Source organism: Pogoniulus pusillus, chromosome 20, assembly GCF_015220805.1.
Source record: "Pogoniulus pusillus isolate bPogPus1 chromosome 20, bPogPus1.pri, whole genome shotgun sequence".
NCBI classification, from domain to species: domain Eukaryota; kingdom Metazoa; phylum Chordata; class Aves; order Piciformes; family Lybiidae; genus Pogoniulus; species Pogoniulus pusillus.
The window spans coordinates 20,112,267-20,137,505 of NC_087283.1; the positions used below are offsets into that span (position 1 = coordinate 20,112,267).

The window sequence follows — 25,239 nt, forward strand, 5'->3', positions numbered from 1 at the left end:
TCATTTCCCAGGGGAGAGTAAGGAAAACCAAGGGCACCCAGCACAGTCCATGCAGGAAAAGAACCTCAGTGACCTCTGGGGCTGGTGAGCATCACTCAAGCTGTTACCAGGCACCAGGAGTGGCTTGTAGCTGGTTGCATTTCGGGGAGGGAAGCAGGGGAGTGTTCATGCTGGTATTATCCTCGGCAGCAGTGGCAGGACAGCAGAGCCTGCTGCGTAATTCCTGGCATTCCCTTCAAGGCAGGACTGGCTGAGGGCAAAGCACAGCCTTGCTCAAAGTCCAGGAGTGCATTCCCAAGAGCTTCCTTCTCTGGGCTGGGCTCAGAGACCACCAGGTGATGCTGCTGCCCTCTGAGCTGAACTGCTTGTCTCATACAGCCTCCTCATCCTGCCTGCCATGACCCACCTGGAAGCACCTGGGCAGCAGCACGTAGCACCTCCTGCCTTCCTTAGGAGGGCTCTGCACACACACCATGATCCCTCCCCTCTGCTGGGATGGATTGCTGAGGGGACATGATGCCACTGCTGGTGGAATAAATCTTATGAGGAGCAGCTGAGGGAGCTGGGGATGGTTAGTTTGAGGAAGAGGAGGCTGAGAGGAGACCTCATCACTGTCTACAGCTACCTGAAAGGAGGTTGTAGAGAGGTTGGTGCTGGTCTCTTCTTGCAGGTAAATAGTGACAGAACAAGAGGGAATGGCCTCGAGCTGCCACTGGATAGGTTTAGAGAGGACATTAGGGGAATTTTTTTCCTATCAAGAGTGTTCAGGCACTGGAATGTGCTGCCCAGGGAGGTGGTGGAGTCCCCAACCCTGGGTGTGTTTAGAAGTTGTTTGGACGTGGTGCTTGGGGCTATGGTTTAGGGTGAGCCTTGCAGAGCAGGGTTCTGGGTTGGACTTGGTGATCCTGAGGGGCTTTCCCAGCAGGGCCAGTTCCTGTGCTACCTCTCATTCCTTTCACAGCTGAAGGGTGCTGCATCCCCACAGGTTCCTCTCTTCTGCTAGAAGACAGCAGCAGAGTTCAGAACACTGCTGCAGCACCACTGCTGACACTGCCCATGCCCAGGCTGTGTCCTCTGAATCCTCACTCTGCAGCCACTAGATACTGAATCCTTTTAAATGCTAACTGCACACTGAGCTGTGTGCTCATCAGTGAAAGGCAGGGAGAAGCTCAGGTACCAGCTGGGCTCAGATGCAGGTGACCTTCCATGCCTGAACTAGGAAGGGGTGCTTGGGTGGAGACAGCTTTACATAAGCATCCCGAGCCAGAGGAGATGCATCCTGCTCGTGACAGCCCTGATTAAAAACCCAGCGTTTGCCAGGCCACGTTGCTGGAGCTGACCCTTGAGTGCCTCTGTGCAGAGCAGAAAATAGCCCAGCAGTGACTCAGCTGCATCTGTTGGCAAGTGGAGATCTGCTGCTCCAAGCCGACGCCGCACAGGCCGGCGGCATGAGGCTGGGCTAGCCCGCACATGGCCTCTCCTTCCCAGAGCAGGAGTGGACAGAGGCCAGGCTTGGCAGGGCAGAGCAGCTAGGAAGATGTTCTCGTCTCCAGGCTTCCTCTTCTCAAAGTCCCACTCCTCTGCCTGCAGACCTGCTGCAAACCAAGCTCCAGGCTGTGGTCACTGCTGCACTGTTAGGCTTGGTGAGCACTGGGGACGTGAGCTCAGCATCAGTGCAGGCTGAGCAGCTTGGGGTATGAAGAGCCAGCTGGATGCTGCCTGAATTGCTTGTCTCCTACAGCCACCTCATCCTGCCTGCCATAAGCCACCTGGAAGCACCTGGGGTGGGGAGCAGCATGTAGCACCTCCTGCCTTCCTTAGGAGGACAGGAGGGCTCTGCACACACATTACGATCCCTACCTTTTGGTAGGAGTGACTTCTGAGGGGACATAGAATCATAGAATCAACCAGGCTGGAAGAGACTTCCAAGATCATAGAATCAGCCAGGCTGGAAGAGACCTCCAAGGTCATAGAATCAGCCAGGCTGGAAGAGACCTCCAAGCTCATAGAATCAGCCAGGTTGGAAGAGACCTCCAAGCTCATCCAGTCCAACTTATCCTTACACAATACCTTTTCTCTTACATAATACTTCCCTTACACACTCACTGTTCCTCTCCATCACAGAGTATCTGTTTCATTTTCTGCAGCATATCACCCAGCCCTGTCCAATCAAGTAGACAAGGGCACTAAGTGCCTCATGGTACCACTGCTGAGGTGCCACCCTTGAAAGGGAGGACGACCTAACAGACTTAACCATTTCATTGCCATTCACCTCAACACATGTGACTACATCTGTGTGAGCTCTGCCACAGCTGTCCAGCCTGGACCACAGCCTGCAACCTCAGCCACACTTCTTAGCCCAACAAAGCAGCCAGCAGAGCTCTTGGCATAGGCACTGCAGTCCTAGGAGAAGGTTCTCATGATGGCAGAGTGCCTGGGGAGAGGTCCTCATGCACATACTGCACATAGCTGCTGCCACCATTCTGTTCCCGTGGGATAACTTGGATAATGGTCCTTTCTCCATGCAGTGTGCCTGGCACCAACAGTGCTGCTGCCACACACAGCAAATGCAGGCACAAGAAGCTCCATTTACTCCCTGTCTTCCTTGAAGATGTTCATGGAATGCACTGAGTTGGAAGTGACCTTTAAAGGTCATCTAGTCTAACCCCCTCCAAAAGTAAGCAGGGACATAGGGCCCCAAAGAGTGGTGGTGAATGGAGCTAAATTTGCCTGGCTGCAGCAGTGTTGCCCAAGTTTGGCCCAGCATTCACCATGGCCAAGGTAGCAGCAAAGGCTTAACCCCAAGCCAGGATGCTTTCCAGTGTCCCACATGATGCTCCACCATGGTCCCTGCAGCTGAAGGCTCTCCCCCCCAGCTCAGCCTCTAGCAGTCCCAGCACAAGAGGTCCTCACTTACAGATCCATGAGTGACATCAAGTTGGAAGAGACCCTCAAATGTCATCTTGTCCAGCCCCTCCTGCAGCAAGCAGAGACACCCTCAACTACAGCAGGCTGCCCACAGCCACATCAAGTCTTCTGCAGGCAGCACAGGCCACAGGGATGCTTACTCCTGATTTCTGGAGAACTGAGCAGCCAGGAGCAGGAGCACAGCAAGTCCTTGCAGAGCATCTGCCCTTGGTAGGAGCTCCCCTCTGGATTTGAGGAGTGCCATTTCTTGTGCACGTTGCTTTTAGCAGCAGTGATGTGGTTGGGCTTCACCTCCCTGAGCCTGACAAACAGTGAGTCAGAAACCTGCAATCTGCTTCCAAACAAAGCCTGTGAGAGAAGAGACAGCAGCAGGCATGGAGCTGCTCAGCTCAGCAACCTCAATGCTGGAGGGCTCCTCCCGTGCTCAGAAACCTTCTCACCTTTCTCCAGCTCTCGTTAACCCCTGCCAGCCCTGGGCAAGGCAGGCTGCAAGGAAGAGCCCAGATGTCACTTCAGATGTGCCTCCGCTCCAGCCCGCAAAGCCCAGAGCAGGGAAGGAGCTCTGATGGCAGCAGCGTGTGCTGGAGATGACAGGAAAAAGGGAGAGCTGAGCACTCACTCCACAGCCTCCAAATGTCCTCTCTGCTGGTTAAACAGCTGCCAGCTGCTGAGGGCATTATGTGTCACCCAGCCTGCTGGCTGGGGCAGCTCATCATCTCCAGCAACACTTTGGCCTGCGGCTTTGCGCTTCGAAGCAGGAGTGCTGTCGGCCAGCACCACGTGCAGCAGGTTCTCCCCTGTGCCCAAAGAGCTGCCACCCCTGCACATCCCATCCAGCTCAGGTTCACAGCCAGCAGACCAGCAGGGCCTGTTAAAGAGGCTGGGCAGGGAGCATCATTGGAATTTGCCATTGGAATGGGCTGCCCAGGGAGGTGGTGGAGACACCGTGCCTGGAGGTGTTCAAGCAAAGCCTGGATGGGGCACTTAGTGCCATGGTCTGATTGGCTGGACAGGGCTGGGTGCTAGGTTGGCACTTAGTGCCATGGTCTGGTTGCTTGGCCAGGGCTGGGTGCTAGGTTGGCACTTAGTGCCATGGTCTGGTTGCTTGGCCAGGGCTGGGTGCTAGGTTGGCATTTAGTGCCATGGTCTGGTTGATTGGCTAGGGCTGGGTACTAGGTTGGACTGGCTGAGCTTGGAGGTCTCTTCCAACCTGGCTGATTCTATGATCAGGCCTCTAGTGAGGTCTCAGCATCCCAACAGCAGCCTGGCCAAGCTTCCTGTTCCCACAGCTGGCTGCTAGCATGGCAGCCACACTGTGGCAAGCTCCTCCAGCTGAGCTTCATGGCAGGCACAAAGCTGTGGACAAGTCCAGGAGGAAAAATATCTTCTGAAGCCTGAGATGAGAGAGATTCCAGAGAAGAGAAATTCCAGGGGAGTTCTGGAATGCAGCCTCATAGCCAGGCTGGAAGTGGTGTGTCCTATAAATGGTGGCTGACCCTCCTGGAGACTACCAGGAGCAGGTGAAAAGGCAACTGAAAGAACTTCAGTCATTGAGAAACAGATGGGAAATGATGGGAAAGCCTAGAGATGAGGAATGAGGAGAAGGAGGAAGCTAATTGGAAAGGCAAAGGGTGAGTGATGGCAAGCAGAGTGCCCAGCTGGATGTCCAGACTCACAGAGCTCAGCTCACCTGAAGCCAGGATAGGCTGAGGATATTGAGTATTGCCCTGTCACAGCACCAATTAAGCACTGGGAAGCAGTGCCCTCACCTAGACAAGTGCCAGAGACCCTCCCAGATGAGGTTCCTATGAAGACATCCCAACTGGGATTGGAAGTTGGGTGTCAGGGAGGACAGGGTGGATGGGATGGCTCCTGCTCAGCTCTCCTCCCCCTAAGCCTGCCCAGAGAGGCTGGCAGGCTGCCTCAGCTCCCCCAAACCTCTGATGGCCCAGAGTAACTGGGGTTTAAAGCAGGCACCTGAGGCTGCACCACCTCTGTGGACAAGGACATGAAGGCAGGCAAGGCTTCCTAAGCCCCAGAGCTAGGTTGTGTGCAGGATCCAGTCAAACCCTGAGCTAATTCAGTGCTGGGCAGCCAAGGGGAGTGCCACAGCTGCAGGCTTTGCAGGCCAGTAGTGAGAGTCAGAACCCCCTGAAGTTCCAGCACACAGCCTGGGGTTTGATGTTCAGCAGCAAATTGTGGCAGGCTGAAGGCAGTAATTACTCTGCTGAGTGATGGTGACTCCTTTGGTCAGCTTGCAGGTGGAGTCTTTGCTTGCTGCACTCCTCCCAGCATCAAAGGAGGATCTCAAAAGCAAGATTAATTAACAGGGGAACGTTCAGTTGAAGAGAGATGAATCATAAATGCAGAGAGTGAATGTGGGAGAAGGGATTAAGGTCTTCATGGCATTGGCAAGAGCTCCAAGAGGGAAAGGAGAACCTTCCCTCTCTTACCCCTCCACTTTTTACCATCACCTTGAAGGATTTTGTTGCTGAGACCAGAGGAGAGCCTGGGTCTGTGAAGAAGGTTGCTGCTGAGCCATCTCAGTCTGTGGGGACCTGTGGAGCTGTCTCTTAAATACCAGGAGCTGACACCAGCCCTGACCAGATGAGTGATGGTGGCTTCAGCCAGCACAGTGGAGGATCTGGTTTCGAGTGAGGCTTCATTCATGCACCCAGAGCCCACCACAGGGCTCTTAAGGCAGCATCTGTCACAAAACCACAGAGCCTTTTGTGACTGCAGAAGGGCACAACAAACCCAAGCCTGCTTAGCTTCAGTCCTTCCCTCTGGGTGCTTTGGTGGTTGCAAATCGAGAGCAAAAACGTGATGGGCAGCCAAAGTATGAGATGTGAGCAGGGAGAGCTTCATTTTTCACCTTAGTGCAGAGCTTGCTTGTCTGTTTCTTCTTCCAGGTGAGCAGGTAGGCATGAGAGCTCCTGCCAGTGGCTGGCAGAGTGCACGTCCCCAGTGTGCTGCTCCAGAGGATCAGCACTGAGCTCCCTCTCTGCAACATTCTGCCTCTGCTCCACCCTGGGGACACCTCCACCAGCTGTCTCCAGCTCTGGAGAGACAGGAAACTGTTGGAGCAGGTTTCAGAGGAGGCCACAACAATGCTGGCAGGACTGGAAGCCCTCTGCTCTGAGAACAGGCTGAGAGATGTGGGCTTGTTCAGCCTGGAGAAGGCTCCAGGGACACCTTCTGGTGGCCTTTAAAGGGGCATCTGAGAAAGCTGTGGACAGGCTTTTGAAGCAGAGCCTGTTGTGACAGGGCAAGAGGTGATGGTTTACAGTCAATGAGGGAGACTTAAACTAGAGAGAAGGGAGAAATGTTTGACACTAAGGGTGATGAGAGTCTGGCCCAGGTTGCCTGGAGAGCTGGGAGATGCCTCATGGCTGCACCCACTGCAGGTCAGGTTGCATGGGGCTGTGAGCAGCCAGCTCTAGCTGCAGCTGTCCCTGCTGCCTGCAGCAGGGTTGGCCTGGGTGAGCTTTAAATGCCCCTTCAAAGCCAAACTGGTCTCTGATTCTGTGATTCCATGATTCTATGGCATGCATGGGAGGCTTGTTGCTGCACTTTGGTGCTACAGGGAAAGCACCACCAGCTGCAGGACAGGGCAGTGTGTCCATGCCAGGCAGGATGTGCTTTGGCAAGGCACAGTGCAAGTGCAGTCACTCCCGAGCTGGGGCAATTGGGTTACTCCTCAGGACTAGAGCCAGGGTGCAAAGGGCAAAAAATGACAAAGTCACATTTAGCTGAACTGAACAAGAAATTGAAGCTGAGACCTCCTGGCTGTCTTATGTGAGTGGTTCCAGCTCATACCACGGAAGGGCAGGATTGCTTTGGTTGGAAGGGACCTTGGGGATCATCAAGTCCAGCTGTTAACCTTCTTGCACTCACCAGTGAGCTCATCCCCCCCTAAGCAAGCAGTGCTTTTTCCTTCCCTGCTCCTCTGTATCTCCTCTGACTGACTGCTCTCCTCTGCAAGCTGCCATCTTCTGTCTTAGCACCCAGATGGGTCCCCTCCCACCCTGCCCCACCGCCTCCCTGGCTGCCAGCCAGGCTGCCAGCAGCGCAGAGAGCAGACTTGCTTTGTTATACTCCCAGTGTGCTGGAGGCATCTGATGCACATTAGATTGATGCTCCTGGGGCTGGAGGCAGGCATCTAGACCCTGTTAGCACAGCAAAGCCCCTTTAAGAGGAACTGGACCGGTCTGCAGGCAGCTGAGCAGCAGTGAGAAAGGCTTCAATGTGCGACGCAGGTCTCTGTTTAGAACTGGGATCCAAACTCCTCTTTGCTGCCTGAATTATATTTAGTTGGGCTGAAAATTTGCCTTGAATGGGAATGAACAAATGTGCTGTGGCTATGGTGTGTGCAGCTGGTGGGTTCCTCTACAGCAGAAAAATAACCATTCCACACCAAAAGGCTTCCAACCCAAAGTTCTCAGCCTGCAGAGACATTGCCTCTATTGGCAGTTTTAAACCCAGAGCAGGATCGTGGTGAATGTTTTAAAGCTCCACTGCGACTCCACCACCTCCCTGAGCAGCCCATTCCAATGCTAATCACTCTCTCTCACAACAACTTCCTCCTAACAGCCAGCCCAGACCTCCCCTGGCACAGCTTGAGGCTCTGACCCCTTCTTCTGTTGCTGCTTGCCTGGCAGCAGAGCCCAACCCCACCTGGCCACAGCCTCCCTTCAATGAGCTCTGCTCTGAGGCTCCTCTGCTGCAGGCTGCACCCCCCCAGCTCCCTCAGCCTCTCCTCTCAGGGCTCTGCTCCAGGCCCCTCACAGCTTTGTCGCCCTCCTGTGGACACCTTCCAGTACTGCAACTTCTCTCTGCAATTGAGGAGCCCAGAACAGGACACAGCACTCCAGGGCTGGCCTGAGTAGTGCTGAGCACAGGGGCACAAGAACCTCCCTTGTGCTGCTGCCCACACTGCTCCTGAGCCAGCCCAGGCTGCCACTGGCTCTGCTGCCCACCTGGGCACACTGCTGCCTCCTCTGCAGCTGCTCTCTCCCAGCACCCCCAGGGCCCTCTCTGCCTGCCTGCTCTCAGCCACTCTGTCCCCAGCCTGCAGTGCTGCTTGGGGCTGTTGTGGCAAAGTGCAGAACCTGCCCTTGGCCTTGTTCAATCTCATCCCATTGGCCTCTGCCCACCCATCCAGCCTGGCCAGGTCCCTCTGCAGGGCTCTCCTACCCTCCAACATATCAGCACCTGCTCCCAGCTTGGTGTCATCTGCAGACTCACTGCTGCTGGACTCAATCCCCTGCTCCAGATCATCAGTAAAGATATTGAAGAGGACTGTGCCCAGCACTGATCCCTGGGGCACACCACCAGTGCCAGCTGCCAGCTGGATGTGGCACCATTCACCACCACTCTCTGGGCCCTGCCTAAATGTGCCCCGGTGGCCAAGAAGGCCAGTGGCATCCTGGGGGGCAGCTAGAAGAGCATGGCCAGCAGGTCGAGGAAGGTTCTCTTTCCCCTCTACTCTGCCGTGGTGAGACCACAGCTGGAGAATGGTGTCCAGTTCTGGGCTCCCCAGTTCTGGGCTCCCCAGTTCAAGCAGGAGAGAGAACTGCTTGAGAGGGCACAGCAGAGGACTACAAAGATGATTAGAGGATTGGAACATCTCTCTTATGAAGAAAGTCTGAGGGACTTGGGGCTATTTAGCCAGGAGGAGAGAAGATCTAGGAGAGTACCTTATCAGTGCTGATCAGTACTTCAAGGTTGGATGTCAGGAGGGTGAGGCCAGGCTTTTTTCAGTAGTGCCCAGCAACAGGACAGCAGATAATGGACACAAACTTGAACATAAGAAGTTCCATCTAAACATGAGGAGGAGCTTCTTAGGAGCACTGGAGAGGAGAGGTGCTGGAGCCTCCATTTCTGGAGGCACTCAAAACCCATCTGGATGCATTCCTCTGTGACCTTTTTTGTTTAGGTGACCCTGCCTTGGCAAGGGGGTTGGACTGGGATGATCTCCAAGAGGGGGTTGCACTGGGATGATCTCCAGAAGGGGGTTGCACTGGGGTGATCTCCAGAAGGGGGTTGGACTGGGGTGATCTCCAGAAGGGGGTTGCACTGGGGTGATCTCCAGAAGGGGGTTGGACTGGGATGATCTCCAGAAGGGGGTTGCACTGGGGTGATCTCCAGAAGGGGGTTGCACTGGGGTGATCTCCAGAAGGGGGTTGGACTGGGGTGATCTCCAGAAGGGGGTTGCACTGGGGTGATCTCCAGAAGGGGGTTGCACTGGGATGATCTCCAGAGGTCCCTTCCAGCCCTTACCATTCTGTGATGCTGTGAGCCACTGGGACTTTTGTTCCTCAGGGAGCAGAAATAGCAAGGACTACTAAAGCTATGGATGTGCACAGCCTGCACTCAGGGCTCACCACACCCCCCCTTCATTTCCTGCTTTTGGTTCCCTATCAGATTTTATGCTCAGCTCTGCTGGCTTTGTGACACTTTCTTTTCCCCTGGGAATAGGTTCCCCCCCCCCCCCCCCCACACTCCTTTTAATATTCAGTCACGAAAAATGAGATTGAAAAAAAAATATTACCAGGAAGCTGCAAGATTCATCTGAGATGGACAGAGATGAGTGTGTGGCTCACTCTTTTGTGCTCTCTTCTTTCTCTGCCTTTCTTCTCTTAGCTACCTAGACAGCCTAGATCGAATTGGAGCTGCAGACTACCAGCCCACGGAGCAGGATATCCTCCGAACCAGGGTCAAAACAACTGGCATCGTAGAAACCCACTTCACATTCAAAAACCTCCACTTCAGGTTGGTCTCAGCCAAACAATATCCACATTGTCATAGGAAGGGCACAGAGCTGTTGGAGTGAGTCCAAGGGAGGGTCACAAAGGTGATCCAAGGGCTGGAGCAGCTCTGCCGTGAAGAGAGAGCTGGGAGCGTTCAGCCTGGAGAGGAGAAGACTCCTGGGGGACCTCAGAGCTGCCTTCCAGTAGCTGAAATTATTCTACAGGCAGGCTGCAGAGGGACTTCTCATGAAGATGTCTAGAGACAGGACAAGGGGGGAATAGTTTGAAGCTGAGGGAGAGCAGGGTTAGATTGGAGCTGAGGAAGAAGTTCCACCAAGGGTGGTGAGACTCTGGAGTAGGCTGCCCACGGAGGTTATGGATGTCTCCTCCCTGGGGAGGTTCAAGGCAAGGCTGGATGAGGAGGCCTTGAGCAGCCAAGTCTAGTTGAAAGGTGTCCCTGCCCATGATGGGGAAGTTGGAGTAGATGATCTCTGAGGTCCCTTCCAACCTGAGCCATTCTGTGGGTCTTCTCCACAGTTCCCAAAGGAGAGGCTGTTAAATGGATGGATGGCTGCCACTGCAGAGGACACTGCTTTGTGGAGGGTCAACAACATGCAGTGTTGGACAACCCTCTCTTGGCAGTCACTGCTTTGAAGATAGGAGCTGGTGGTACCCTCTCCTAAGCCAAACAGCACCAGCTCTGTGGGGAGGTGTAAGCTGAGATCAGCCTCCAGTCTGCTGAGGGATCATCAATATCACCTACAGGAACACCTCCAGAGAGGTATCTCCAGAGAGGAAGGCTCCAACCCCTCCCCGGGCAGCCTGTTCCAGTTCTCTGTCACTCTCACAGGGAAAAAATTCCTCCTCATGTTTCCATGGAGAAGACCAAGGCAGTGGTGAAAATCTGTTGCTTTGTGTGCTTTCTAGTGACCACAGAACTGCTGAGGTTGGAAGAAACCTTTGAGATCATCCTGTCCAGCTGCCCACTCAGAGATCCCAAACCCACCACTACTGTTAAGCCACTGCCAGGAGCACAGCTCTGTGAGGAGAGGCTGAGGGAGCTGGGGGTGTGCAGCCTGCAGCAGACAAGGCTCAGGGCAGAGCTCATTGCTGCCTGCAGCTCCCTGAAGAGAGGCTGTAGCCAGGTGGGGTTGGCTCTGCTGCCAGGCAAGCGGTGATAGAAAAGAGGACAGAGTCTGAAGTGGTGCCAGGGGAGGTCTAGGCTGGATGTTAGGAGGAAGTTGTTGGCAGAGAGAGTGATTGGCATTGGAATGGGCTGCCCAGGGAGGTGGTGGAGTGGCTGTGCCTGGAGGGGTTGAAGCAAAGCCTGGATGGGGCACTTAGTACCATGGTCTGGTTGGTTGGCCAGGGCTGGGTGCCAGGTTGGCACTGAGTGCCATGGTCTGGTTGACTGGACAGGGCTGGGTGCTAGGTTGGCACTTAGTGCCATGGTCTGGTTGGTTGGCCAGGGCTGGGTGCTAGGTTGGCACTTAATGCCATGGTCTGGTTGACTGGACAGGGCTGGGTGCTAGGTTGGCACTTAATGCCATGGTCTGGTTGACTGGACAGGGCTGGGTGCTAGGTTGGCACTTAATGCCATGGTCTGGTTGACTGGCCAGGGCTGGGTGCTAGGGTGGACTGGATGAGCTCGGAGGTCTCTGCCAGCCTGGCTGATCCTATGATTCTCTGAGTCTATGATTCGTATCCAGGCCAAGAGGTAATGGGCACAAACTGGAACATGTTTCATGAGGAGAAACTTCTTTTCTCTGAGGGTGTCGAAGCACTGGAGCAGGCTGCCCAGAGAGGTGCTGGAGCCTCCATCTCCGCAGGCACTCAGACCCCCTCTGGATGCGTTCCTGTGCCACCCCTTTTGTTCTCAAGGTGACCCTGCCTTGGCAAGGGGGTTGGAGTGGATGATCTGCAGAGGTCAGGCATCGCCAGGGCTGCTGAAGGTCAGGCAGTGTGGGTGCTGATGGACCTCTCCTGTGCCGCAGGCTCTTTGATGTTGGGGGCCAGCGGTCGGAACGCAAGAAGTGGATTCACTGCTTCGAGGACGTCACAGCGATCATTTTCTGCGTGGCTCTGAGCGGCTACGACCAGGTGCTGCACGAAGACGAGACCACGGTGAGTGCAAGCAGGGCTCGGGGCCCCAGCTCTCCTCCAGGGCACGCTGCGCAGCCAGCTCCCAGCCCAGCAGGCGCTGCCCGGGGTGCGGCACTCATGTCCTTGTGGCAGTCACTTCCCTCCCCACCCCCGCCACTGAATCCTGGGCAGATTTGGGCTCTGCGCTCTCCAAACCAAGCCTGCCGGCTCAGGTAAAGTCGTGGGGCTTCGTTTCTCCTTCCTGGTGGAGCTGTGTGTGTCCCAAACCACTGCCCAGGCAGAGGAGATCCGGCTGGGTGGGTGAGCTTGCGAGGTGGGCGTGGGCAGCCCGGGGCCGGGGCTGTCGCCTGTTTCTTCAGGCTGCAGCGTTTCATTTTCCTGGGTGAGACTGGGACTGTTTGATTTCTCAGGTAATTTGCTCTAGGAGAGCTTTTATGACATCCTGCTGGGACATTAGGCTCAAAATGCCATCTGGAAACCGAGCCAGCAAGGCCCCTCTCTGCTCCCCAGCATTTGAGTGCAAGTCGTGGGAGTGGATGAAATACAGAGAGGATGCTCGTGGCTGTGCCCTGGGCCTTCATTCCCCATCGGGGGCACATGGTTTGGGGGCTGATGATGACTGCAGTGGGCACCCAGCTGCATTTGTCTAAGGAAATGCCATGGGAGGCCATCCTCAGGCTGAGGAATGATTTCCTCTGTGCCCGGCCTGACCCTGCCAGAGCTCTTTCCTCTCTCTTGCTGCCCCAGAAAGCTGTTGATGAGGAATGAATCAAGACACCAATTGTTAGGTATCTTCCCAAAAAGGCTGGAGGGGGAGGGGGGGAGCTGTGGTTTCTGGCCTCTTTGAGCCAGGTTTATGAGCTCCAGAAAACTATCTGAAACAATCATAGAATCGACATGGGTTGGGTTGGAAGGGACCTTAAAGATCATCCAAGCCCTCTGCCATGGGCAGGGGCACCTTGCACCAGCACAGGCTGCTCAAAGCCTCATCCAACCTGGCCTTGAGCACCTCCAGGCGGGGGGCAGCCACAACCTCCCTGGGCAACCTGTGCCAGTGTCTCACCACCCTCACTGCCAAGAATTTCTTCCACCTCTCTAGTCTCAGTCTCCCCTCTCCCAGCTTAAAACCGTTGTCCCTCATCCTGTCACTCCCAGCCCTTGTCCAAAGACCCTCCCCGGCTCTCCTGGAGCTCCCTTCAGGTACTGGAAGGCTGCTTTAAGGTCTCCCTGGAGCCTTCTCTTTTCCAGGCTGAACAGCCCCAACCCTCCCAGCCTGTCCCCATAGGGGAGGTTCTCCAGCCCTCTCATCATCTTGGTGGCCTCCTCTGGACTCTCTCCAACAGTTCCATGTCCTTCCTGTGCTGGAGGCACCAGAACTGGACACAGTGTTCCAGGCAGAGTCTCAGCAGAGAAGAGCAGAGCAGAGGAGCAGAATCACCTCACAAAAACACCACAGTGTGGCCCTGCTGACCACACTGGTTTTAACACAGCCCAGGACCTGCTTGGCTTGTGGGCTGCAAGCACTTGGTTGTTTGGGTCACACTGGTGCCAGAATTTGGGGTATTATTAACATCACTACTATGTCCCTCCAGACTGAGACACCTTACACCCTCTCATGTCCACTTCTTTCTAATCCTCAGTCATCATCTGCCTTTGCTCCTGGCCCTGGGATGCTGAAGGGTGCTCAGCCTTGTAGGATTTACTGGGAAGCACCCAAAATCTCTTGAGGTGCCTTGAAAGCCTCAGCCCTTAGCTCAGTGCCACAAAGCCCTGCAGCTGGGCAGGAGGAGCACATCAGGGAAACGAAAGGGCATGAGCAGAGGGCAGCCCCAGAGGGAAGGCAGCAAAGCTGTGGTCTGAGCAGGGAGCAAGGGGCTCTGCAGGTATAACTTGGGCTGTGGCAGCCAAACCATGAAGCCAAAGCCAGCCTTTGATACAGATCACCTTCAGGGTGCCAACCTTTGCAGGCCAGAGGCTTGTGCCACGGAGTGCAAAATGGAAGGGGCTGGATGTCAGTGCCACCTTTTAGATGCCACCCTTAGCTCAGCCCCTCTGAGCTGGAGCTCACAGCATCTCTGCTGGGGATGCTGAGCACTGCCTGCTACCCAGCAGCACCCCAGTGACAAGCAGGGTGCCAGCACAGCCTCCCCCGAGGCCCCCTGCGCCGGCAGGTGGGGTCTGTGCAGCTCCAGCTTGGTTCCATCGGGGGCGCAGGCTGGTGCTGCCCTGGCCCGGCGCAGCATCTGCCTGCTGTTTCAGTGCCTCTGCACCAAGGCTCTGGGGGCTGCTGAGCAACAGGAGGGCAGAGGCAGCTGCTCTTCATTTACTCGTGTGGAGGAAAGGATTCGGCAGCCCCAGAGGGACGCCCCTGCCCAGCCCAAATAAACAACTCCCAGCAGAGAGGAAAATGTGATGGTGTCGGAGCCTGCCTGCTCTGGCACGCACAGACCCAATCCTCTCCCAGCCGACACCCTGCTCCCCCCTCTCGAGGCATTCTGTCTCCTCTCTGCTGCCGTGGTCCAGCAGCAGAAGCAGCATCTCCCCAGTCAGCTGCTTTGCTGTCTGCCTGCATCCCTCACAGCTGCTGCTCTAATGACGCAAATCAGCTTTTATTGCTTCTCACTTAGGAAACACAAAGAGGAGGCAGCGAGCTGCGAGCTGCTCCCCCAGCTCCCGTTTCTCCTAAGAGATGCTTGCTTGTGGTCCAGGCCTCTCCAAGCTGTGTTCAGCCCTGGAAGGTCTGGAGGCTGTACAGATGTCTGTGTGAGCATGGAAAGCCTTGCAGAGCTTTCCTGGCATGGAGCCCTGAGAAGGAAGGAGCCCTTGCTGCATCTCGAGTGCTCAGAAACCTGCCTGCCAGGCTGGGTGCATGGAGAGAAGAGGTTCTCCTGCAGGGTTTCACAGGAGCTTCTTTGCACTTAGAGAATCACAGAATGGTTTAGGTGGGAAGGGACCTCAAGGATCAGCCAGTTCCAACCCCCTGCCATAGGCAGGGACACCTCCCACTAGAACAGGCGGCTCAAGGCTTCGTCCAACCTGGCCTTGGACACCTCCAGGGAGGTTGTGGAGCACAGAAGCACCCAATGTGATCAAAGAGCCTCTCAGCTCTTTGAGACAGAGTATTGGGCAGGACTTGTTGTGACAGGACAAGCAGTGATGGTTTGAACTGAAAGAGGGAGATTGAGAGTGGAGAGAAGGAGAAATGTTTGACACTGAGGGTGGGCAGAGCCTGTCCCAGGTGGCCCAGGTTGGTGGGAGCTGCCCCATGGCTGGAACCATTGCAGGTCAGGTTGTGTGGGGCTGTCAGCAACCTGCTGCAGTTGCAGATGCCCCTGCTGACTGCAGGGAGATGGACTAGATGACCTTTAGGTCCCTGCCAACCCAAACCATTCCATGATTCTATGATTTGTTTCCTTCTGACTGGAATTGCCAGAAAGCCAGCAAGGGCATGGGACCTGTCAGGAGAACCAGCACTATCCTTCGTGCTTTATTCCTCACAAAGCCCAAGGAGTCATGGCAAGGGTGGGGGCAGTGTCATGCTGCACATTGTTGCCTGTCAAAGGAAGCTATTTAGGCCATCCAAGACACCCCAGTATTGTTCATGTCCCCACTGCTGAGCCCGGGCTGGGTTGGAGATGCTGTGCTGGTGACCCTCGGTGTGCATTAGTGTCGGCCTGTTGGTTCCTATCTCGCTGCATGCCCTGGTTAGCACATTGCCTCTGCTGCCATTGGGCAAGGGAAACTGAATTGCAGAGCTCAGAAATTGCCTGAGGAGTCACAAAGCAAAGCAAAGTGGCTTGGGCACCTCAGGAAGATAGAAAAGCAGGAGGGGGGCAATGTGGAGTCGCTGTGCCTGGGATGATCAGCAGTGTCCTTCCAGCTCGCGTGACAGCCAGCACTTAATCACCAAGGAGCACAGAAAAGGTGACTGCAGAGGGACCTGGCCAGGCTGGGTGGGTGGGCAGAGGCCAATGGGATGAGATTGAACAAGGCCAAGTGCAGGGTTCTGCACTTTGGCCACAACAACCCCAAGCAGTGCTACAGGCTGGGGCCAGAGTGGCTGAGAGCAGCCAGGCAGAGAGGGACCCAGGGGTGCTGGTAGAGCTGAAATGGATGATCTTGGAAGTCTCTTCCAACCTGGTTGATTCTATGATTCTATGACTCTGCTGTGTGCTGTACTAAGAGCCAGGTCCCCTCCTATGCTCTGCTGAAAACCAGGAGTGTGCTTCTGCCTGGGCAGAGCCTTTCCCACTGCCTGCTTCCTCTCTGACACTCAGAAGAAAGCTGTTTGCTCTTCCTAGCAGCAATGGGACCACGGTTGTGCAAGGATATCTGAAGTCAGCAATGAGCAGTTCAGCCTCCTGCCCTGTGCAGGAGAAGTTAACTGGAGTTTTAAACTGGGCTGGGCAAGTGGTTATTGCTCTGCCAGGTGGCTGGGGGTCTGCTTTCCACAAGGGGCTGCAGGACTTGAAACGCTGGGTTTGAAAGTGCCATAAGGAAGCCAATGTTTCAAAAGCCCTTCCCTTAATGACAGACCCAGCAGCCAGTAGGAAGAAGCAGCACAAGGGGCCCAAAAGCAGGTCCTATAAATGCATGAGGAGCATCATCTTGAAGGTCACCTGGCATGGGTGCTCCTGAAAGAGGTTCTGGGGAAGCTTTAAGGCTCTAAAATGGGGGGTCGTGGTGGATTAACTGGTAGGAAGGGGTTGGGTTGAGGGCTTTAATTGCACACTCCTTCTCTAGCAGCAGCCTGTCCTCTCACAGGGGGCATACAGAGGCTGCCTCCCCATCCTCATGTCTCAGTGAGGCTGGAGGTCTCCTACAAACTTGTTGAATGAGGAGAGGAGAGGAGAGGAGAGGAGAGGAGAGGAGAGGAGAGGAGAGGAGAGGAGAGGAGAGGAGAGGAGAGGAGAGGAGAGGAGAGGAGAGGAGAGGAGAGGAGAGGAGAGGAGAGGAGAGGAGAGGAGAGGAGAGGAGAGGAGAGGAGAGGAGAGGAGAGGAGAGGAGAGGAGAGGAGAGGAGAGGAGAGGAGAGGAGAGGAGAGGAGAGTGAGGCAGTGAGACAGTGAGACAGTGGCAGTGTTAGCCAGCTCTAGGGCAGCTTGAGTCCATGTGTGAGCTCCTGGGATGCATTTCCCAGGTACAGCAACAGCAGCATCCCTCTCTGCTCACCAGGAGCACCTTTGCCACGCACGCAGAGCAGGGTTTGAACAATGTCTTCTCCTTGGTGACGAGGAAGGAAAAGGTGGATTTTAAGACCAGAACCCTCCCCAGGTGATGGAGTGGGCAGAGCAGAAGTTGTGTTTGCTCAGCTCACTGGCAGAGATGGGGAAATCACTGTGCAGAGCTCAGAAAGCCAGGGCAGGAGGCCTTGGGAAGGTTTGAGACTTTGCTTCTGGAATCTGAGAGGAACAGAGAATGTTTTATTTGTGGCTTCTCATTTTCTACAGGGTGTATATTCTGGTCTCACTGCATGCCAAGAGTCACTATCCCTCGGGAAAACACTCTCATTCCTTAACAGCTACTAACACAAATGAATCAAACTAGAGAAGAGAAGTAGAAGGGTTTCTGTGCTGCTGTAGCAAGGTCAACTTCACAGCAAAGCTCAGCTCGGGAGAAGTCCTCAGCTTCTATTTCTTACCCAAACCTGATGTCACCTGTGGTGTTCCCTGTGCCACAGAGCAGAGCTGCATGCCTCTGTCCCATGCTGAGGCTGGGCAGTGTATTGTGGGGCTGGCATGGTAAGTATGGTGACCTCTGACCTGCTGCCTGCTGCAGGTGCTTTAACCCATGGGCAGTGCTCTCATGTTTCTCTCTGCTTGTACTTTAAATCAGCAAGGGGGAGGATGAAAATGTCATGAAAACTGTTCTCTGAGGGACTCTGCTTTTTAAACCAGTTAATTATCTTTGCTTTCTATTCCCCTGACCACCCTCCACCTTCTTCTCCCAAAGGCTTTGGGGTAGCCAAGGAGCTTCTGTACAAAACCTTTCTCAGCTTTCTACGTGGTTACAGGTTTTAACAGCACAAGTAGCAAAAGAGGAGCTTTGCTCCGGGGCTCCCCACGCCACCCAGCACTAAAACAAAGCCCCGGGTTGCCAAAATCCAGCCGCCAGGCACAGGGTGATGCGGATGAGCAGCACCCTGGCGGCTGAGCCCGTGCGGGTTTAGCCCTGCCCGTGGCACGGTGCGCGGTGGGGAGGTGCTCGGTGACAGGGCGTGCGGTGTGTGGTACGGCAGCCCTGGCACGTCGCCTTGCACCTCGGGTTGGATCTGAACCTGAAGGGAAAACTTCATCCACGGAGCCACTTTTCGTCTAAGCGAAAACTGCTACGAGCAGCTAAAGCACCACCGAGGAAAAGCTTTAACCCGCAGGGCGCTGGGCTCGCTGCTGCTGCCGCCGCTGCTGTGGCAGGGAGGTGGCAGCCCCCAGCCGGCTCCTGCACCACTCCTAGTTCCCAAATGACGGGGCTGGGGGGCAGCAGAGCCACCCTTGCCCCCACGCCCATGCCCCGCAGCAGCCAGCCGCTGCCCCCGGCCCCGTCGCGCCTCTCTCCGGGCGGTCGCCGTAACCACTCTCGAGTGTGTGCGCAGCGGCGGCGGCGGCGGCTTTGGGGAGGCCTCCAGGAGATACCGCTGGGGGGGAAAAAAAACATACCGAGGAGCCGGTCGGGTCTGGACCGCGCTTTGCCCTCGGTGACCACCCCTTGAGCCTCGGGTGTGCTTCGTCCTCACTCACCTGCGCTGCCCGGCTCCTCTCCGCGCTGCCCGGCCGGGGGACGGCTCCAGCATCGCCAGCCTCGGCGCGTCACAGCTTTGCCTCGGCCGACTGACCTAATCTAAGCCAAACAAGGGCCAAAAAACTGAGCATTTGAGACACCAACCAAATTCGGCAGGTATGAAGCTTCTCTTGAATTGAGAAATATTAAAAAAAAAAAAAATCAAAAGCGAAAAAAAAAAAAGCAAGCAAGAAAAGCAAGACACCAAAAGCCAAGTTGAGAGTTAAAAGCAGCAGGGAACGCCACACTTGGTTGACTTTGCCGTGAGCTCCTTTCCACCACCATTAAAACACCCTGGCGGACTTTGCCAGACTCTAACCGGTCTGTTTCCTTGTCCTCTCCTCGCCTCTCTCTCCTCCTCCGTGTTTTTTGGGGTTCTATTTTGCATGGTCTCTAACCAACAAAGCTGACTCCTCCTCCGGGTGCCTTTGCACCTATGGCTCTTCTGCTGGCGAGCGGCTAACGCTCCTCTAGAGGCATGAGCTAACATCGCTGCTAGCTGCCTGCTCCTTCTTCAATGCCTTTTGTTGCATTTCCCCCCTTTTTTTAGACTATTTCTCTTCCTTTCCCCCTTTTTTCTTTCCCCCTGCTCTCTGCCAGACGCTCTTCTGATGAGCCATCTACCCCCACTAAAAAAACAACCCGACCAAACCAGACCAAAGTGCCAAACAATAACGACCTTTAAAAGCCTGCCGACACTAAACCGAATAACGACACCAGGCAAAGTTCACGGCAAGGTCGCTGCCAAAGTGCTGTTCACCTCCATGCCTGCTTCCAACTCCGGATTAATTCAGGGATCTCCCGGTCCTTGGTTAATGCCATCCAGAGCAGTCTGTGTGCTCCACGCGCGCCGCGCGGACGTGCTTGTGAAAGCCAGGAGAAGCCCGACTGGAAAAGGCTTTAGACCACCTGCATGAGCTCCACCGACACTGCTCAGAGGGCACAAGTAACTTCCCATCCATGCATGGTGCATGATGGCTTCTGGGAGGTGGGACCCTGGTAGGTGACAGTACAGAGTCACCACAGCTCTGCATAGTTCAGTGCCCGTTGGCTCCTAGCTGTGTGCCAGCCGTGCTAGGGACCGCATCTGTCCACCTACCCCTTCAGCTGTGTCTATGCATAACTCTACTATGTACATCTGGTAGCTTCTCATTGTTTTCATCATTTGTGTGTTTGGAGTCTCCTCCTTAATTTAGTTGGCTTAGCCTGCCCTTCATGTTGAACAACTCCCCCCCCCCCCCCCCACACACACACACTCTCCAAGTGGCTGTCTCTGCCCTGATGTCACCTCTTGTCTTTTCTGTTGCAGAACCGCATGCACGAATCGCTGAAGCTTTTTGACAGCATCTGCAACAACAAGTGGTTCACAGACACCTCCATCATCCTCTTCCTAAACAAGAAGGACATATTTGAGGAGAAAATTAAGAAATCTCCACTGACTCTCTGCTTTCCTGAATATACAGGTAAAAGGAGGGCTGGCTCTGCAGGACAGCGTAGAGAAGGGGTCACGGAGCAAAGCGTTCCCCATCCGGGCTCTTGGGGTGCATGAAGAGGAGTGGGGCTGGCAGGTCAAGGAAGGTTCTCTTTCCCTTCTACTCTACCCTAATGCAGCCACATCTAGAGTGTTGTGTCCATTTCTGGGCTCCCCAGTCCAAGAGAGAAAAGGTACAAGTGCAGTGAGTCAAAGCTGCAAAGCTGCTGAGGGGCCTGGAGCAGCTCTAAGGAGCAAAGGCTTGGAGCCCTGGGGGTGAGAGCCTGCAGAAGAGCAGCCCCAGGGGGAATCAGAGCAGTGCTCAGCAAGAGCTTAAAAGGTGGGGGACAAGAGGCTGGGGCCAGACTCTTGTCAGTGGTGCCCAGTGACAGAACAAGGAACAGCAGGCACAAACTGGAACCCAGGAGCTTCTCTTTGACCAGGAGGATAGATTTTTTGTGTGAAGGTGCTGGAGGACTGGAACAGGCTGTCCAGAGAGGTTGTGGAGTCTCCTTCTTTGGAGAGCTTCCAAGCCCAGCTGGGCATTGTGATTCTGGGCAAGCTGCTGTGGGTGCCCTGCTTTAGCAGGGGAGGTTGGACTGGATGATCTCCAGCCCCCCACCATAATGAGATGCTGTGATGCTGACATGTATCACAGGCTACCAGGCTAAAGATTTTCCACTCACTTCCCTGCAACTTCTATTTCAAGAAATGCCAGAGGAGCACCCCCACCATGTCCACTGGTCCACTTAAAGTGTGAAGATGGCTTTATTAACACAAGTTCTTTGCCAAAAAAGGGTCACTGAGCAGGGCATTTCTGCCTCACAGGTGGGTTTGATGCCAAGGCAACATTTGCAGGTATGGGACTGGCAACCCACTCCTCACACCCATGCTCTGGAAGCCAGCATAACTTAGGAACATGAACAGGTCCCTCAGAAAGACACAGTGAGGTTAAGCATTATCAGTGGGTAACAGGTCTCTGGGAGACCAACACATAGGCTTTGTTAGGCTGTTCTTCATCTTGAACCCATCTTTGCTGTGTCATAATCAATCACATCTCCTGGAGAAAGGGAGGCTGAGAGGAGATCTTCTGATTCTCTACAACTCCCTGAAAGGAGGAGAAAGGGAGGCTGAGAGGAGATCTTCTACAGCTCCCTGAAAGGAGGCTGGAGCTAGGTGTTGGTCATTTCTCACAAGGCACAACTGATAGGACAAGAGGAAATGGCATCAAGTTACACCAGAAGGGTTTAGGTTGGACTTGGGGAACAATTTCTTCCCCCAAAGGGCTGAGAAGGTCTGGAACAGGCTGCCCAGGACAGTGGTTGAGTCATCATCTCTGGAGGGATTGAAAAGTCATGTAGGTGTGGTGCTGAGGGCCATGGTTTAGCAGTGGCCTTGGCAGTGCTGGGTCAATGGTTGGACAATGTTCTTAAAGGTCTTTTCCAACCTAAACAGTTCTGTCATTCTATGGGCAAGTTCCCCTGTGGGTATGGCTGATCACACTGAAAATCCTCCTCTACTTCCTGACTCTATCCAGCCTGCAGACAGCAGGTCCCACAGCTCAGCTGCTTTGGCTCAAGGTGGAAATTTTTGTCACATGAGTTTAGGAAGTCCTCAGTTTTGCTCTCAGGCTCACTGACATCAAGCTTCTGGCCAGGGAACAGCTTTCAGCCAAGTGCAGATAGAGAACAAGCAGCCTGATTTGCCTCATGCACTGCCCACCCACACCTCTTAACCCATAGTGCAGAGAAGAGCCACAAGAAGTCACATCCTGAGCTTGCCTCAGGAGGAGGAGGCCTTAGTGGCACTTGGAGATCAGAGGAGAGGCTCTGCAGTGGGGCAACGTGCAGGAAGCCCTCGCTTCTGCTGCCCGCCTGGCACCTGACCTGCTATTGCTGGGAATACAGCCCCCGTGCAGAGGCTGCAGCTGCACCCTGCTGCAGCCTACCAGCTTCCACAAGCCCTCCTCACCACCCTGAGACAGCACAAAAATAAACTTTCCTCCTCATGAATTATTTAAGCTCACCAGAGACATCCAGCTGAATCAAGCCGACAGACGGAGGAGCAGATCCCTCTGTCAGGAAATGGAGCTGTGAGCAGGGAGCACCAAGAGTGCCACATTCCTGGGCAGGCCAACAAATTATTAACCAGAGCTTCCTATCTCTGAGCTCTTGATTTTTCACTCTGAAAAGGCAAGAACTGATCCATCACCACTGCTGGGGGCTGAATGGGCTCTGGCTGTGGAGCTGAGCTGCTCCATCTGAATCCAGAGGAGCATCTGCAGGCTTCCTCTCCAGGGAAGGGTATGATGATGTTTGTCACTACCAACACATTTCAGCCATCCACTTACCTGCTTGGGACAGGCAGAACCAACATCTTCCTTGTCTAAAAAGATCTAATAATGGAGATCTCACAGCTGAGATCTTCCCAGCAGTGAGTGCCAAGCACAAATTTTGCTGCTTGTCATCTTTTGGATGGCTTCTGGAGCAGCTCATCAGCACCCTCTTTGTAGCAGCACTTCTGATACCCTAGAATCATGGAATCAGCCAGCTTGGAAGACATCTCCAAGCTCATCCAGTCCAACCTAGCACCCAGCCCTAGCCAAGCAACCAGAGCATGGCACTAAGTGCCAACCTAGCACCCAGCCCTAGCCAACCAACCAGACCATGGCACTAAGTGCCAACCTAGCACCCAGCCCTAGCCAATCAACCAGACCATGGCATTAAGTGCCCCAGCCAGGCTTGTCTTGAACACCTCCAGGCACAGCAACTCCACCACCTCCCTGGGCATCCCATTCCAATGCCAATCACTCTCTCTGGCAAAACCTTCCCCCCATTATCCAGCCTAGGCTTCCCCTGGCACAGCTTGAGACAGTGGTCTTCATGAGCTTCATGGTCTTCATGAGTCTCATGGCCTACGTAAGTCTCGTGGTCTTTAACTCACAACACATGTAGGGTAGGGGTTAGAAGTGACCTCTAGAGATCACCCCAGAGGGCAGGTCACACAGGAACACATCCAGATAAGTCTTGAAAGTCTCCAGAGAAGGAGACTCCACAACCTCTCTGGGCAGCCTGCTCCAGGGCTCCAGCACTCTCACACCAAAGAAGTTTTTTCCTGAGCTGGAGCTTCCTGAGTTCCAGTTTGTGTCCTCTGCCCCTTAGCCTATCATAGGACATCAGTGAAAAGAGCCTGGCCCCTTCTTCTTGACCCCCACCCCTCAGATATTTTTAGGCACTGCTCAGGTCCCCTCTCAGCCTTCTCTTCTCCAGACTAAACAGCCCCAGGGCTCTCAGCCTTTCTCCACAGGAGAGGTGTTCAAGTCCCTAAATCAGGTAGGTGCAGGTGAGACCCCGTCTTGAATACTGCCTTCAGTTTTGGGGTCTCCAGTTTCAGAGGGACTGGGATCTGCTGGAGAAGGTCCAGCAGAGGGCTGTGAGGATGATGAGGGGACTGCAGCACTGCCTGATGAGGAGAGGCTGAGGGCCCTGGGGCTGCTCAGTCTGGAGAAGAGAAGACTGAGAGGGAATTTAATACATGTTTGGAAATATCTGAGGGCTGGGCCAGGCTCTGCTCACTGCTCCCTGGGATAGGACAAGCAGCAGTGGATGGAAGCTGCAGCACAGGAGGCTCTACCTCAACACAAGGGGGAACTTCTGTGCTGTAAGGGTTGCAGAGCCCTGGCACAGGCTGCCGAGAGAAGCTGTGGGGTCTCCTTCTCTGGAGACATTCCAGCCCTGTCTGGATGTGTTCCTGTGTGCCCTGAGCTAGATTGTGTGGTGCTGCTCTGGCAGGGGGTTGGACTCAGTGATCTCTTTGGGTGCCTTCCAACCCCTGACATCCTGTGAGCCTGTGACTTCCCACATCAACTGCCTTCAGCCACAGCAGATCTCAAGCCCAGGAAAGGTTCTCTTCAGCAGCCAGCACTTCCCATCACTAAAGCAGCACGGAGGGACAGGGATACAAGAGCATTAGTGGTGGTACTGCTGCAGGACCTTCCACGGCTTGTGAGTGCTGGCACTGGGCAGAGGCAACTGAGCTGGAGGGTCGTGCCCCAGGCCAGCCAGAGAAACTGGGTCTGTCAGAGCTCAGGAGGTGGCTGAGTGGAGCTGTGTGTGTGTGAGCAGTGCCCAGGCTGGCCAGATGAGAACAGATCTGCTCTTTTGCATGACTGCCCTTGAGCTTTTGTAACGCAAAACCTGCTGCTGAATGAGGCTTGGCACAGACATCAAACCAAGACACTGCTGCTGGTGGGATTTTAGCCAGGGCTCTAGCAGAGAGCTCTGCAATCCTCATTTCTCAGCAAGAAGGACATTCTGTATCAGCTTTGTTGTGCTTCTGAATGTGAGAAACCCCCACTTTGCCCTGCAACAGAGGCTGGGCCCTTTCATGTCCTTTTCTCTTCGGGGTTCAGGGAAAGGAGGGCACAGTTACCAACACTGCCCTCAATTCATAGCCACTTCAGCTCTTCTTTTCCAGCCAGAGCTGAACCTTTAATCAAAACAAAAGGGAGGGAAACCATAAGCCCTTGCACCAGATGAAGCATTTACTGCATTCCTGGCAGTTTTTTCCTCCTTTTTTGTCCCCATGATGTGGAATTTCTTCTGGTTTATCCCATCGTAGGCTGTTTAACACTCAGTCCCCTCATCCATTCCAACTCTGTGGACTATAAAAAGCAACTCAGAATCAAAAAGACCATGGGGTGACAGGTGGAGACCATCTCCACCCTTGCAGCAGCCCTGGCTGGTAACAGTGCTCAGCCCTGAGGTGGAGGTGGAGATGCAGCAGCCCCATCCAGGCTCCACATGTGCCTGTAACAGGGCATGTGCAGGGGTCCTACAGATTGAGGGTGGTGAGATTGCTTCAGCACATCACCACACACACTGCAGCAAGATGGAAGGGACTCTCAAAGGTCATCCTGTCCAACCCCTTGTTCTGTTGCTGCTTGCCTGGCAGCAGAGCCCAACCCCACCTGGCTACAGCCTCCCTGCAGGCAGCTGCAGGCAGCAATCAGCTCTGCCCTGAGCCTCCTCTGCTGCAGCCTGCACCCCCCCAGCTCCCTCAGCCTCTCCTCTCAGGGCTCTGCTCCAGGCCCCTCACAGCTTTGTCGCCCTCCTGTGGACACCTTCCAGTACTGCAACTTCTCTCTTGAATGGATGAGCCCAGAACTGGACATAGCACTCAAGGTGTGGCCTGAGCAGGGCTGAGCACA

General features: G+C 54.7%; 1 protein-coding gene across 1 annotated transcript in view; it reads left to right on the top strand.

The window, feature by feature from the left end:
• The window catches only part of GNAO1 (G protein subunit alpha o1), a 104,479-nt gene that overhangs the window by 72,478 nt on the left and 6,762 nt on the right, over nt 1–25,239 (top strand). Inside the window, exons 3-5 of the mRNA XM_064160483.1 lie at nt 9,574–9,702; nt 11,675–11,804; nt 19,869–20,022. Coding sequence (XP_064016553.1) covers nt 9,574–9,702; nt 11,675–11,804; nt 19,869–20,022 — 413 coding nt within the window. The remainder of the gene's footprint in view (nt 1–9,573; nt 9,703–11,674; nt 11,805–19,868; nt 20,023–25,239) is intronic.